Source organism: Poecilia formosa, unplaced genomic scaffold (assembly GCF_000485575.1).
Source record: "Poecilia formosa unplaced genomic scaffold, Poecilia_formosa-5.1.2 Scaffold5, whole genome shotgun sequence".
NCBI lineage: Eukaryota > Metazoa > Chordata > Actinopteri > Cyprinodontiformes > Poeciliidae > Poecilia > Poecilia formosa.
Window position 1 is genome coordinate 5,347,919 of NW_006799944.1, and position 14,496 is coordinate 5,362,414.

General features: G+C 41.4%; 1 protein-coding gene across 3 annotated transcripts; it reads left to right on the forward strand.

Annotated features, from left to right (window-relative positions):
* The first annotated feature begins 548 nt into the window (after positions 1-548).
* On the forward strand, positions 549-12,377 carry kdm2ba (lysine (K)-specific demethylase 2Ba). Of its 3 annotated transcripts, none has more exons than XM_007564772.2 (11): positions 549-705; positions 4,900-5,124; positions 5,241-5,384; positions 6,970-7,056; positions 7,402-7,689; positions 8,009-8,062; positions 8,576-9,387; positions 9,740-9,903; positions 10,000-10,161; positions 10,891-11,109; positions 12,095-12,377. In XM_007564772.2, exons 1-11 carry the CDS (start codon positions 652-654, stop codon positions 12,274-12,276), a joined length of 2,391 nt encoding a protein of 796 aa, XP_007564834.1. In that variant the 5' UTR covers positions 549-651; the 3' UTR covers positions 12,277-12,377. The 3 variants fall into 3 exon arrangements, with proteins under 3 accessions (XP_007564834.1, XP_007564844.1, XP_007564837.1); XM_007564782.2 differs by having other exon boundaries at positions 7,411-7,689; XM_007564775.2 differs by having other exon boundaries at positions 4,903-5,124.
* Positions 12,378-14,496: the final 2,119 nt, after the last annotated feature.

The following is a 14,496-nucleotide window of genomic DNA, read 5'->3' on the forward strand; positions in this document are numbered from 1 at the left end:
ATTCAAATATATCCATCACCTTGTTTTCCCTCCCACTTTTTTCCCATAAAAATGTATTATCATTATAATATTATTGTTCAATATTGCAGTTATTATGCTGATTGTGATTAACCCATTCTTTGTTACCTTTTCCATCATCAAAATGATCCCACCACTTCATTGAAGCTTTAGCGTACGCTTAGGTATATATCAAATGTGATCATGAAAGATGTGCATGTAACGTTGAATATATAAAGAGGTAAACGAACTGGAACCACTGTATTTATCAACAAAAGCATAGCACAAAAAAAGAGTCCTATTGATAAACCATTATGGAATTATGAATCCCAGGTTCACTTGTTCGGTGTATATCCTGTCATAAAAGTCAAGAATAATGTGATCTGTTGTACTTTACTGCAATTATTATTATATTGTAGGTAATATTTTACCTTTTTATAGTCTCTTACAATGATCTTGCTTAAAAAAATTCAGTTATCTCTTTAAGTGAGCAGGAAGCTGATATTTCCTGTGGCGCCTGAAGGCAGCGCGGTGAACATAGCTGGCAGCTGCTGGGCCGTGTTGCTGTGTGGGAGGGGGGACGATCTGAGCTGTGAGCTCGTTCAGCCATGTTAGTTTCCTTCTGCTGTTCACAAACGATGAGAGAGGAGAGTCATGGCCTTGTCAATGAGCGGAGACGATGAAGAATATGAGTCAGAGTCCGAGCAGGTACTTACCGCTACTCTTCATTATATTGACTATTTTAGTCCGTGGGAAGTTTAACGAAATGTGAGGAAGAAAGGCGGTTTGGGTTTTTTTGTGTGGTTGCTTAAGGTTAACGATAAACCCGCTCTTCTGTGTTTGTGTGAGTCAGGTTCAGTCAAAGATATTAGAAAAAGGTGTTTATAAATATCCCTCACCTGTAATAATGGACACTTAGCTAAGTATTACATACACGTATAAAGATGTTTATTAGCTGTTGTACACTAGCTGTCCGGGACACAACATACACTCTGCTCCTTTGATGTTAGCTACAACTGACCCATTTTGAGCTGGCCATTAATACGGCGCAGCTTCGGTCCGGTCATGATTTCGATAATTTCCTGTTACCAGAAGCCTCCACCAAGCCACCAGCTCGGCTTCAGCGTGTTTAAATCTAAACCCGGAGTGAAGCTCTTCTTGCTCCCCGAACACCGACCTGCCACGTTGAAAATGCTTTCTTTCTTTTGATTCATTTCCTCACTCTTCCAAAACTTGTCCTGCCACTCTGCGCCTTTAAGACGGCTTTGGGCGAAATGTTGTTGAGGCAGGGACCGGGGAGGGGGATGGGGAGAGGGAACAATGAAGTGGCTTTACTTCTGGTGCTTGCTGGACCTCTGCTTCTCAAACTGGGGGTGCCCATATCCCACCACCCTGAATAAAAAGCAAACAAATACTGTCCGGTTGCGCAGATCTTCACATTTTACTCGTTTTGTTGGCAAATTAAAGACGGAGTGCTTGGTAGAGTTCATGAGGAACGCTTAAAAGTGCTGATGCAAGATCCACATCAATGTGCTTGCACAATATTTGTACCCACAACACGGTTCCATTATCAGTACAACATCAAAGATGATGTTTTCACATCTTTCCACCGTGACACGTGGTTGTCGACAGCAGCACTTGTTGTTATGAGGACCTCAGCAGATGATGAGCCTTGTGACTTTCTCCTACAAAATCCGAACTGAGGCTGAGTCAGACGACTGTGCTTGGCATAGTAAGCTGTCTTTTTTTTTTTTTTTTCTCACAGGCCTCTGCAGCCAATCCCAAATTCCTGTCATATTACTGCAGAGAAACAGTCAGCACGAATCAGCTGATGCAGTTATGGCTCTAGGGGCCATCTTCAGCAAATGTGTTCAGGGTTTTTGTTTGTCACAACTTTCACGGCGGTACATTTTTGTTTTATTTATAGGGAAGCATCGACCTGGATGCTATTCAAGAACATAATCCTTTTTTTTTTTTTTTCTCACATTTGTTTCCATTTATTCTTCCGAAAAGTGGGATTACAAGGATTTTAGAAAACTGCAAACTTGCAATTTCGGTATTAATTGGTATTAACTTTGCTTTCCTCACTCTTCAGTTTCTATTTTGTCTCTCTAATGAAGCTTTAGCATCTCGATCACTTGGATCGATTTAAAGTGTGGACAGGAAACGTGTAAAGAGTCCGTCCAAGCAGCCAGATGTTACTTATATTAGGCGTTTCATCCTATCAGTCTCTTTTAATGGCAGAATTGCACAAATTACTCTCAGAATCCAGTTTATTGTCTTGATCTGCACAAGCAGGAATTTGACTTTAAATTCACAGATATTTAAATATTAGACTATTATAGACTTCAGAGGAGATAAAATAATGCACAAAGGAAAAAAAAAAGTCACATTATTCATCTCTTGTGAAAACTACAACCTCTTGTTTCGCTGCTTATGGCCACTTCCTCATCATCGAAAACTAACTTTATCGTGGTGGTCCATATTTCTATTTTATTTTTCCTTCTCAAAGATGTGACGGCTAAAATAATTAAATTATTGTTAATTAATCTCGATAGTTTTCATGCAGCGCAGCCCTGAATATCATCCGTACCAAACTTTCCATGTAGAAGTGGGACTTTGCACCTTCGGTCATTTATAAGCAGTTTGCTCTTACGCCCGCTTTCACTACTGATTTTTACTATCTACTGCTCGCCTAGCGTTTGATGCATGACTTGCATACTTTGAGGTATTTTGGTTTGATCAGAGGTCAAAGTAAGCATAATGATTTGAAATACTCTGGAGTGAAACGACACTCCTCGTATGAAAGTGGTAAACATTTGTCATCGCAGAGGTCAGGTGAGGGATGAGGCGACTTCGGCTCAAACAGTTGTGATGTTGACAGTCACGGCCATCCCTGGAGCAGCTGCTCATCCTTCACTGGTTCCCTCCCACATTTTTTTTATGGTTATTATTATTATTTTTGATTTTTACAGGAGCTGGATGCGTCTGCTGGAGTGCGTTTTGTCGAAATAATTTGTTAGCAGCCGTTGGGGCGAGCTATCGGGGCAGCGGGGAGGGAAAACAATCTGGAAAGTGTCAAATTTGGGGGGGAAAAATGTGATTGCAGACTTAGTTCCTTCTTTATAGGCTAAATTTTATATCTGTGCATTCCTCCAAACCTCTGTCTCTCTTGTCCTTCTGTCTTTCCTTTTTTTCCCACTAATTCCTTTAGAAATGTCTCCCATAAGCTCATGGTGAACTTTTGTGTTTGACTCCGTATTGTGTTCTCTTCAAAATGGCACAAAGCACTAGAAAACAGTCTAGGAAAAGTCTGGAATTCAGTCTTGTGGGGGTGAAGAATGTGAAGAAACCCTGGAATCTGTTATCTGAAGGATTAGGGAGAGGAGATTAGTCATGTAATGATTTACTTTGGATGTTTTCAGTTGGAGTCATCAGGACAAGTTTCACCTTTCCTCTTCAGTAAAACTTTAGTCATTGTTGTCGTTAACCCAGATTGTCCCGTTGGCCTCCCGACGCACGTTACCTGTTTTACCTGTCCCCTGGATGCAAGCAGAAACAAAATCTGCCTCCAGTTGTTTGCCAACTTGTAACAATTTAAGGAGCTAGCAGCAAGTCAGCAGTGTGGGGGCTGTGCACCTGTTAAAAGTAATGCTATAAGAATAAATCAGAAAGATGTTCACAACCTCAAAGGAAATCATAACCACCTCCAGCGAGTTTATTTTTATCCATCTGTCACGCTCCCCTATTTAAACATTTGCCACCAGCAAGGCGAACTGTTGCCAAGGTAACGTCTCCTGTGAAGATGAAAGGAGCTGAGATGCCTTCTTCTTTTTGTTGTATTTCATAGTAACGCCATGGAAACGAGGAAGATATTTTTCTTTTAAAGAGGTTGATATTGAAGATAATTTAATGAACATTGCTGCAGCTTTTCTACTATAAAAATGTGGATGTTGGTTTTACTGATTTGTTTGCCTTCCTCCTACTGTTCTACTTTACATGTTTAAATTCAATTGGACCAGATGAGGCTTCATTTGTGTGGCCTACTTGTGTTGTGTAGAGGAATGCATGATGGGGATATCAGAATTTTTCAACTGAGTGACGAAGTATTAAATTATTGTTAATTAATCCCGATAGTGTTCATGCAGCGCAGCCCTGAATATCAAATATTTAGGTTAAACTTCCTTCTGACGTGCTTTTCCACTTTTCCTTGCAGATTAAAAAAAAAACAAAAAAACAACTTCCCCCTAAGGCGAGTATATTGTTTCTGCAGGATCTTAACCTGCAGTTAGTTGATGCTTAAACCCGTACATGCATTCGCTGCGTTTAGGTCGTGGTGTCAGTAGAGTTCATCTGTTTATATTTGCTATAGTTTTTGCAGAGGAATTCGGATATTTTGCGCTACAACAAAACTCCAAATCTCAGGCTTACAAAGAACTGTACCCTGGAAGCTGCGAGTTGCAAATAAAACATTCTTTTTGTAACATTTAAGTTTGAAATTTAAATCCAAGGGATTTTAAAATAAAATAAAAAAAAAAAAACTGACATTTGTTCCTATGTGAAAACTTTATTTAAAAGTGCATCAAAGGACATGCTGCTGTTTGATGTGTTTAAAGACTGAAAACTGTAGGAGTAGTTAGCTTTGATGTGTTCAATGAATAGGCAAAATAAATCAGATTTTTCAGTATTTGACCTGCAGGTTCAGTTCGTACCTTTTTCTGGAAGCTGAAGTGAACAGGAGAACAATCAATCAATCACATGTCTGTTCAGCATCAGCGAGTCAGTAAAGTATGCTGACTTGGCGTTTTACCAAGAGAATTTCTCTAAACCTCTCCATATAAAAACATCAACTCTTGGACCTGCAGATTAATTGGTTTTCGATGAACCGTTTTTGTCTTCCAGCAGCGAGCAGTCAACCGTCCGAAGCCAAAGATGGGGTCGACGTCGGCCGTCAAGCTGCCGTCCAACCGGAGCGCGTCGGGAGCCAGGCGCAGGAGAACGCGCTGCCGGAAGTGCGAGGCGTGTCTCCGCACTGAATGCGGAGAGTGCCACTTCTGCAAGGACATGAAGAAGTTTGGGGGTCCGGGGCGCATGAAGCAGTCCTGCATCATGAGGCAGTGCATCGCGGTGAGTCAGCGAAAGAGTTAGTCATTCCCAAGCTGGTTGAAATACAGTACAAAGCGATTGAGTAGTCGCCATTTGAGCGCCGTTAAATCCTCTCGTTTGTCTCGCTCCCCCCGCAGCCCGTCCTGCCCCACACGGCCGTGTGCGTGGTGTGTAAAGAGGCGGGGAAGGAGGACACGCTGGAGGACGAAGAGGAAAAGTTCAACTTCATGCTAATGGAGTGCTCCATCTGCAACGAGATCGTCCACCCCAACTGCCTCAAGGTACGCAGAGCCTCAGCCGGACCGTTCCCATGGTGACTCGTTTTTGTTGGCGCAGCGTCCCAGGAAGGCCACGTCGTTACGACATGACTCAGCCCCCTTTACGCTAGAATCTGGAGCTAATTTGATGCGGAAATTGTTTTTTGTTTATGAAACCCGCTGCTCTTACTCGTGTGGTTATGAGGTTATAATGGCTGAAGCCTGACTCCATTTCATTTTAGTTTGACTTTTAGCCTTTAAGCTGCAAGGCAAAACTCCAAACCTGTAATTGTTTGGAAGTCGACTGCCAAGAAACAAAAACCCAGCTCGTCGAGTGGGAAACATGTCTCTGCTGGTCCAGACGTGATCAGACCCGCTTTTTAAGGCCGTGCTGCTACTTAAGCTGACAGAACCAGAATGTCAGCAGTGTTTTCATTTTATTAAACAAACACAGTAGCTCTCATAAAAATGCCTTGTTGACTTGCACAGCACAGCTGAAGACGTGTAAGTTCCTCATGGCGTCTAAAAGCCACTTCCTCTTCATGCAGCCAATACATGTAGATGGCGTGGCGATCTGGGCAGACCGCCGCCGCCGCCGCTGCTGCTGCAAGATGATTATTTGCAACAGAAATTACAATTCCTGGTTAGGAGGGGATTGTAAAGGAGCACCCTTTGCAATTATAAAGGCAGCTAAATCAGACTTATGTAGAGTCACAAATGTTGCATAACCTTTAAAAAAAAAAGAAGAAAAAGACAACTTAAAATTGCTGATAAATATCTACTTCAGGAAATTTGTCATTTTTAAAAAAAGCCCCACTTCGTTGTGGTTTGTAGGTTTTCAAATAAAGAAAAGTTTAGCAGAAAATAAGATGGATACATTTCCTTCTGTGGGATGATCATCATTTCTGACTTAATGTCAAAATTGAAATCAAAATCACTGGTTATCTTTTAGTGCCATTCTGTTGTGAAATCAGCTAATTATAACAGTTTTTTATGATTAAAAAAAAACCTATTTGTTGTTAAATTTATATTTAAAACTTCAGTTTATTCTTTATCATTATAAGGCAGAGATATTAGGAGTTGTTTCAGACCACTGTTCTAGGGAGGTGAAGCATATTAAATATATGTGGCAAAAAGAACTGCATGTCACCCTATCTTGTTATATCTGCAAGGTAGATGGTGGTGGCAGCATCATGCTGTGGCCAGGAAGCTGGTTAGGACTGATGGACATCTTTTGGCTACGTGTCACTTGTTTTTCCTTTTTATGTTGGAGGATGACAGTACATGACTTTACATTTTACAAAAATGAGTTCAATATTTTTTTTGTAAAAATAAAAATGAAAGCAATCGGCTTTCTTTTGATTCAGGTTTGCACAGATGATCAACTGACATGTTTTTTTTTTTCTAAATGTTTTTTTTATATTTATAATAAATCAGGTTGAACAGCGCTGACCGGCCTGACGAGCCACACATCGCAACAGTCGCTTTCACTTCCCATAAACTCGCTCCTTGTTGGACTCTGTTAAGGCTTGTTGTGGTTGAAATCCTACTCCCTTTTGTTATGTATTTTTCTTTCTCTCTTCTTCACACTTCTCTCTTCTCCTGTCAGGTGAGCGACGCCTCAGGTGTGGTGAACGACGAGCTGCCTAACTGCTGGGAATGTCCCAAATGCAACCACGCAGGCAAAAGTGGAAAAGTGAGTACAATCATGCACGAGCCGAAGGCTGCACCCCGAGTGTTAATCCTGCAAAGTTTTGATAACGCTTTGCAAAGTTACCTTAACGATAAAGAGAAGAGTCGCTTCCTCTTTTAGATAGTTTCAGTGTATCTTTTTTATATATGATAATCTGCTGTCCACTTCCTGTTAATTCTGCCGTTTATGAAAGTCCTTCACATGACTGTATCGGACAGAGGCAGGAAACCCCCGACAACCAGAAGTGTTTCTTCAACCTTAAGCGCGGCTAGTTCAATATCAAACAGGGCTTTCTAGTCACGATAGGCTAAAGGTATAAAGTCATCTCCACTGCTTTTGTCCCCTTTGGTATTGAAGCAAAAAAGGGGCCCCGGGTTCAAGTACGCCTCCAACCTCCCCGGCTCTTTGCTGAGGGAACAGAAGCCCGCGAAGGAGGAGGGGGACCTTTCCTCTGCGACCAAGAGGAAGCCGGACAGAGACGAGACGCCGAGATACAGGACCGAGGAGGCTCTCCATCGGCAGCCGCCGCTGCTGTCCCCCAGCGGCCTGCCGAGGCCCAGACCCGAGGACAAACTGAGGAAGAAGAGGAAGCTTTTCGATGACGACGATGAAGAGGACCTCAACGTGAGGAAGAAGGTTGGTATAACTGCCAGTGACTTGGAGTCCCCTTGCAAAACTATTCAGATCTATTTAACTTTTACAAGGCGGCGGATTAGAATCGGCATCTTCGCAACTGCGAGTGACTCCTTGAATGCTGTATTTTCTGGGCTCTTTTATTTTAGGAGCCATGAGAGTTTTAAAGTTGGTTTGGGTAATAAAGCAATAAGAAACCCAGAGCTCGGGTGGGGGAAAATGTCAACATGGCAAATATTACATTCCAAATGTGGATTTCATGGAGACTTGGTAGAAGAAAAGTCATAAGTTTTGTTCTTTTCTGTTGTTTTTTTTTCTGCAGTTTGCCACAAACTATGTAGGCGACATAAGCAAACATGTGGAAGAAAGTCGTCTGGTAAGATGAGAACTTTATAGTCCCTCTTGTAAAAATAAAAAAAAATAATTACACATCATAATGTGAGATGCTTCTGTTCATAAGGGATGGGCTGGTGGCAGCCTGGGGGAGGTAAATACAGGACAGACGTACTGCAATATCTGCCAGCGGCTGTAAAAACTTAAAACTGGAGTGGATTTTACACAATGAAATGACTCTGTTAAAAAACCTATTCTTATTTGAATGGCCCAGTCAAAGTCCAGATCTCAATTCAGTTGATAATCTGTAGCAAAATAAAATGGACTTTATGCACTTTACACTGGAACTGGAGGACATTTTAAATGTCCCCCACAAAACAAATGAAAACAGAAAAAAAAGGAAATAAAAACCACACACACAACCGATAACATAAAAAATAGTTTATAAAGTCTCTGAACAAAATGATCCTTATGAATTGAATCATCAGAATGGGAATTATCAAGCTCATTTTAATTTATGAGATTCATTCATTCATGCTAAATCTCTCTTCTGCAGGACAAGTCAGACGACTCGTACATTTCTAAACTTCTCCCCCAAATCAAGACGGAAAAGGAGGAGGAAGATGATGATGACGAGGAAGGCGGAAGGGAGCATTCTTTCCGCAGCGGCGTGGACAGGAAAGGCCGCTTCGGAGAGGCTGAAGAGGAAGGGGACTACAGGGACTCCAGAAACGACTCGTTGAATTCTTCCATCAAAACCCCACTTGGAGACAGCGACCACTCTCTCTGCAGCTCTCCGCAGGCCGGCCCCAGCAGCGAGGGCGGCAGCGAGACGCAGGAAAGGGGGCCCCGTCCGAAGGCTCGCCGTAAGCGGCGTCTGCCCAACAGGGAGCTGAGCCGAGAACTGAGCAAAGCACTGAACCAGGAAATCCAGAAGACCGAGGACTGCCTGGCCAACGAGAACAGGCAGCCGCTCAAGGTGGAGCCGGAGACGGAGAACGAGGAGCCAAAGAAGCTGTTCCGCAACGGTAACGAACTCGGCGACCAGAGGTCCCACCTCAAGACCAAAGAGATGAACGGGAACACCTGGGATTTGCGCCACTTTTACCCAAGTCAGATCACGCCCCTGGGCTTCAACCGGAGCACGCCGACTACGCGGCCGGTGCCGCCGCGCTCCCCGCCCAAGTGCGTCCAAATGGAAAGGCACGTAATCCGGCCGCCTCCGATCAGCCCGCCTCCCGACAGACTGCCCCTGAAAGATGGGAAAGCACACATCCTCCAGCGCGAAGTCTGGATGAAGATATTCGGCTATCTGTCGCACCAGGAGTTGTGTGTCTGCATGAGAATCTGCAAGACTTGGAACCGATGGTAAATTCACAAGCTGAACATGAAAATGCTCTTTTATTTGATAGAGGTAGCAAATTTGAATTGGGGAATGAAAGGAGTGCAAGATTAACTACAGGTGATTCCAGAGGCACAATAAGAGAATACTAAAACATTTTCCAATATTTTTACATGTGAAATCTATTTAAGATTTAGGCAAAAGTACAAAGTAGGTGAGATAAAATGATTGGTGCCCCCTGTTGATTATTGCGTCACTATATTAAATGCTCAGTAATGACTGTACATGTTCTAGATGTTGATGTATGAATGAGCCTGTGCTGTGCTTGGACCTGATGCGTCACACAGATTTTTATTCCTTTATTCTTCCTGTGACCAGGTGTTGTGACAAGAGACTTTGGACAAACATCGATTTAAACCGCTGCACCTCCATCACGCCGCTCATGCTCAGCGGGATAATCCGCAGACAGCCGGTCTCCTTGGACCTCAGCTGGACGAACATTTCCAAAAAGCAGTTGAGCTGGCTCATTAATAGATTACCAGGTACTTGGATATGAGACGCACACATGGTGTAGAGAATAAAGGTGTCCTTTTTTTCTTTTTTGGATCAGTGACGGAAAATACGGTTGTAACTTCCAGGTCTGCGAGTGTTAAAGCTGTCAGGTTGTTCCTGGGCTGCCGTCTCTGCACTCTGCACGTCCAGCTGCCCCCTGCTACGCACTCTGGATGTCCAGTGGGTGGAGGGACTCAAAGACGCACAGATGAGGGATCTCCTTTCTCCGCCCACAGACAACAGACCAGGTACAGCACAAGGAACTTGGATAATTTTCATCTGGAGCACCATAAATCATAAGCACATTATGGCGAGTGTGAAGAAGAATCAACATTCTCAGAAATGTACAGAATAGTGTAAATTATATTAGTTCTACCTACTAGGAAGGAAATTGTCAGTAATAATTAGCTAAGGTGGTAACATTAGCATGAAGGATATCAATCAAGTTTGTTTGAATAGCACTTTTCACACAGCACAGTTCAAAGTGCTTTGCATCATAAAAACAAAGTTATAAAACACCGCATCACTAGCATGTTGACCTACACCAACATACTCCATTGAGTAAGTGGGGAAACTAACATTAACTCACTCCACTCACTTTAAGTTTAGCTTTTGTATAAAAATTAGCTAACATGTAAATTCTTTCTAAAATTACAACATTAGCATAAAGAGTATCATTAGCATGTTGACTTATAGTAACACACGCCACTCAATATGCAAAAACAAATACCAACATTAGCTGTAAAGCTAATGTTAGTTCAGATACTCTTAACTGGATATGGGCTATCACTAGCTGTAAAGCTAATGTTAGCTCTTATGCAGTTAAGAGTATTTGAACTATCACTAGCATGTTGGCTAACATTAACTCACTTTACGTCATAGGAAGTTGTTGGTGTACTTTTACTACGCCTGAATGTATCTTGATGACAATTCTCCTCCTAGCATTAGATGTGAACTAATGCATGCTACACCAACAGGTCAGCTGGATAATCGCTGCAAGCTGCGGAACGTGGAGGACCTGCGGCTGGCAGGGCTGGACATCACCGACACGTCTTTGCGTCTCATCAGTCGACAGATGCCTCTGCTCTCCAGGCTAGACCTGAGTTACTGCAACCACATCAACGACCAGTCTGTGAACCTGCTCACTGCAGCAGGAACTACAACCAGAGACTCACTCACAGAAATCAACCTATCAGGTGAGACCTGCACTAGAATGGTAGCAATAAATACTGATGTGCACGTACAGCCGTTTGGCTCAAGTTTTCAGACTGTATCTGGGAGCTGCTGGATCCCATTCACACCATAACAGAACCGCTCTAAAGTTTGCTTGGATTTGCATCAGACCACCTCAGAAAAGTTTTTCACCTCGACACAAACGAAGCCAAACCAGTTTGTTTTAAATGGACTCGTGTGACGCTAAAATAACACAATGCTTTATCTGATTTTAGAAAAAACAAGTCTAAATATCAGAATTCTGAAATATGTTAACTTATTTTCTTTTACTTAATACAAAAATTAATCCTAAAATGCGGGACATGTAAGTTTATGCTTGTCACTTGTACAAACTTTAGCACACACAGTTTTCTCATAGAATACCATTCTGGTGTTATAAGATGGGTAATCAGACTTTCTTCAGGTTCAGCCCTGCTAAAATAACTATATAATCTCCTACTTTAACAGTCGCTCTGACTAACGGTGGCCCACAGCGTAGAGTTCTGTTTTACCTCTTGAAGGAAGTTGGGAAATCCATATAATTTCTCTGTTTTTTGACCTCATGTGATCCGAAAAGAGGGAACCAAAACCTGGGTGACTGAAATGTTGCTTCTCTACAGACATTAGTGTGCAGTTCTAGCTTTTTATTTTTAAGCTAGAACTGTACACATGTTTGTCTGATGGGTTATTTGATTAAAAATAGTTACTAAATGAGCTTCCTCTTCTGACGTGCCTGGAAAATAAAGTGTAGAAAACCTCCATTCCCTACTCTTTCTAAAAGTTGTGTATACTGTAGTTGTAAATCCGTCAGTAGTGTTTTTTTTTTTTTGTTTTTTTTTTGTAGAAATCAATAAGGAGCTCCTGTATTTATAGTTTTAAAATGCAAAATGTGAAAAGAACGTGATCCCCCCCCCCTTTGATTAACGCAAAACTAATAACCGTTCTCCTTTCCTCCCCACTATATTCCAGTTTGTAACAGAGTCACCGATCATTCATTGAACTATTTCAAGCGCTGCGGCAGCATCTGTCAGATCGACCTTCGCTTCTGTAAGCAGGTGACCAAGACGGCCTGTGAGCACTTCATTGCAGAGATGTCTGTGAGCGTCCCGTTCAGACTGAAAGAGGACAAGTTGCTGCAGAAGATAAGCTAGTTTCCATCGGGACGGAAGAAAAAGAAAAAATCAAATGTTTTAAGACTGTTTTTGCACTTAAACTACACGTCCTGTGATAAGTCTCTGAATCACTGTTGTCATAGAATACAAAGAGAGGGAATTCAGTGGGAGGTGATGTTCATTGGACAGAAAAGGAGGAAAAAGGTTGCATGTATTTCTTTTTATATTTTTACTTTTATAAACACGTGGTTGTATTTGAGTTATTTTTTATTGCTTTTGTTTCATTTTTGAACACATTTTTTGTACAAGCAAAATCCTTCAAGTTTTTTTCTTCCCGTTTCTGGAGCCCAAATATCACTCTGTCATTTTCAACAGAACAACTTGGCTTCCCTTTTTTTTTTTTCCCCCGAACTTGTGTGCCAAAATCTCTTTGACGTTGACGCTTCAGTATACAGATAATGAAAACATGCATGTGCTGTGATTTAATTACCATAGCTACGTTAAATAGACACATTTCAGAGAAGAGAAAGTGATAAATTTCATATTTCTGTCACACCCTTGGATGTTTTACAAAAAAACTTTTAACTGTGGGGCGTTTTTGTTTAGGGGTTTTCAGCAATATCTCAATATTAATTTATTGATTTATATTTTTTATTACAGTTTGTATTTATTTGTTTATTCAGTGACTTGACATAGGTGTCTTACATAGTTGGTTCAAATGATGCGTGTGAATAATTTATCAGGGTGGTTGGCGCTCGTCCCGGCCACCTGGTTTGTGTTTTGGTGCCCAAAAGTCAAATTAAAGCGAATCTAACGATGACTTTAAAGCAGGCAACCTCACACAACTATATGGGCAACTAATTATGACCTCTGCAAGTATTTGCATACATTTAAAAATATACTTCATACAGTCGGTGTTGTATTTTTGGGTGTTGTGCTGTAAATTTATCGCCTCAGGTGAATGTGATTATGTTTATACATGTAAATCAAAAAAAGTGCTAATTTGCATTAAAAGAACTTAATTTGTATCATCATTGAGACTTTTTGACTGATAAATGGCTTGAGGACAAGATTATGGCTTTCTGATTCCTGCGTGGACTCGGATATAGAAGAAGGCGGAGGAGGAAGGATAAAGTTGAAAGGTATAGGGAGAGAAAGAAGGGTGAAAGACCCTAGTAATCTGTTTTTACACCTGTAGAAAGAGAGAAAATAACAGATAAAAGCAACGACATATTCCTATATATATATGTATCCCTAAATACATTTGTAATGTATTACAAATGTATTTGGTGGCAAAAGCAGCCCCAAATAGTTTATCTGTTCACAGGTTTCTGTATATAAATGTTCAATAGGCAGACACTGAGCTTGAAGCCACAGAATACAAACATGTTAAAGTGCAGGTTTCCTGTCTTTCACTTTATAATAAATATTTGATCTACTTCAAAATGTAACTAATTTTATTATAATTCAGTCCCACATCTATGAAGGGTGATTCTGTTTTACCACTTTGCATCGTCGAGGGTAATTTAGTCGAAAAGCCAAATTAATATTTAGTTCAATGTCCCTTGGAACATTGCAGAAAACTAATTATTTTTCCTGGTCTGCAGTCACAATCTGGCATTTAATTTCAGCTGTACATCTAAGTTAATTCCCATCAGAAACCGGTGAAGCTCATTCGATTAATTTGATTTTCCAGAATCTTGATCTGAACTTTAAGCCGTTAACTGGCTCCACTCATCAGATTTAAAATCTTCATTTGTTTCCCAGTTGTTTCCACTGTTTAGTTCTTGGTTTGTGGCAGTGAACCAGACCCTCACCATGATGCCGCCACAAGCATGCTTGACAGTCTTTCAAACAAACTTACTGTCATCGTGTCCAAATGCCTCAACCTTTGTCCCGTCGCCATATTTGAGTGATACTTGATGGTGTGTCTATGACAACGAGCTTCTAGAATGGCCTTGACTTAAAATGCACGGACTATTTTTAAATGTGCTTGGAAAACCAACCGGTTTACTCGAACTCCTCCATTTGTCAAAAAACGGAACAGTAAAATCCAGCAAGAGTTAAAGCCAAAACGTGGTTGAGGTTTCTACTAAAAGCGAGTGTGGCTCATCTGGAACTTGCCGTGGTACGTTTTAATGGCCTAGATCTACTCATTACGTGCAACCAATTAATGGTAAGTGTGAGCAGCTGTCGAAGCAAGCTGTGGATCGGTCAGGTTTTTATGAGGGCAAACCAAGCAGGAGCGAGATCAAGGAG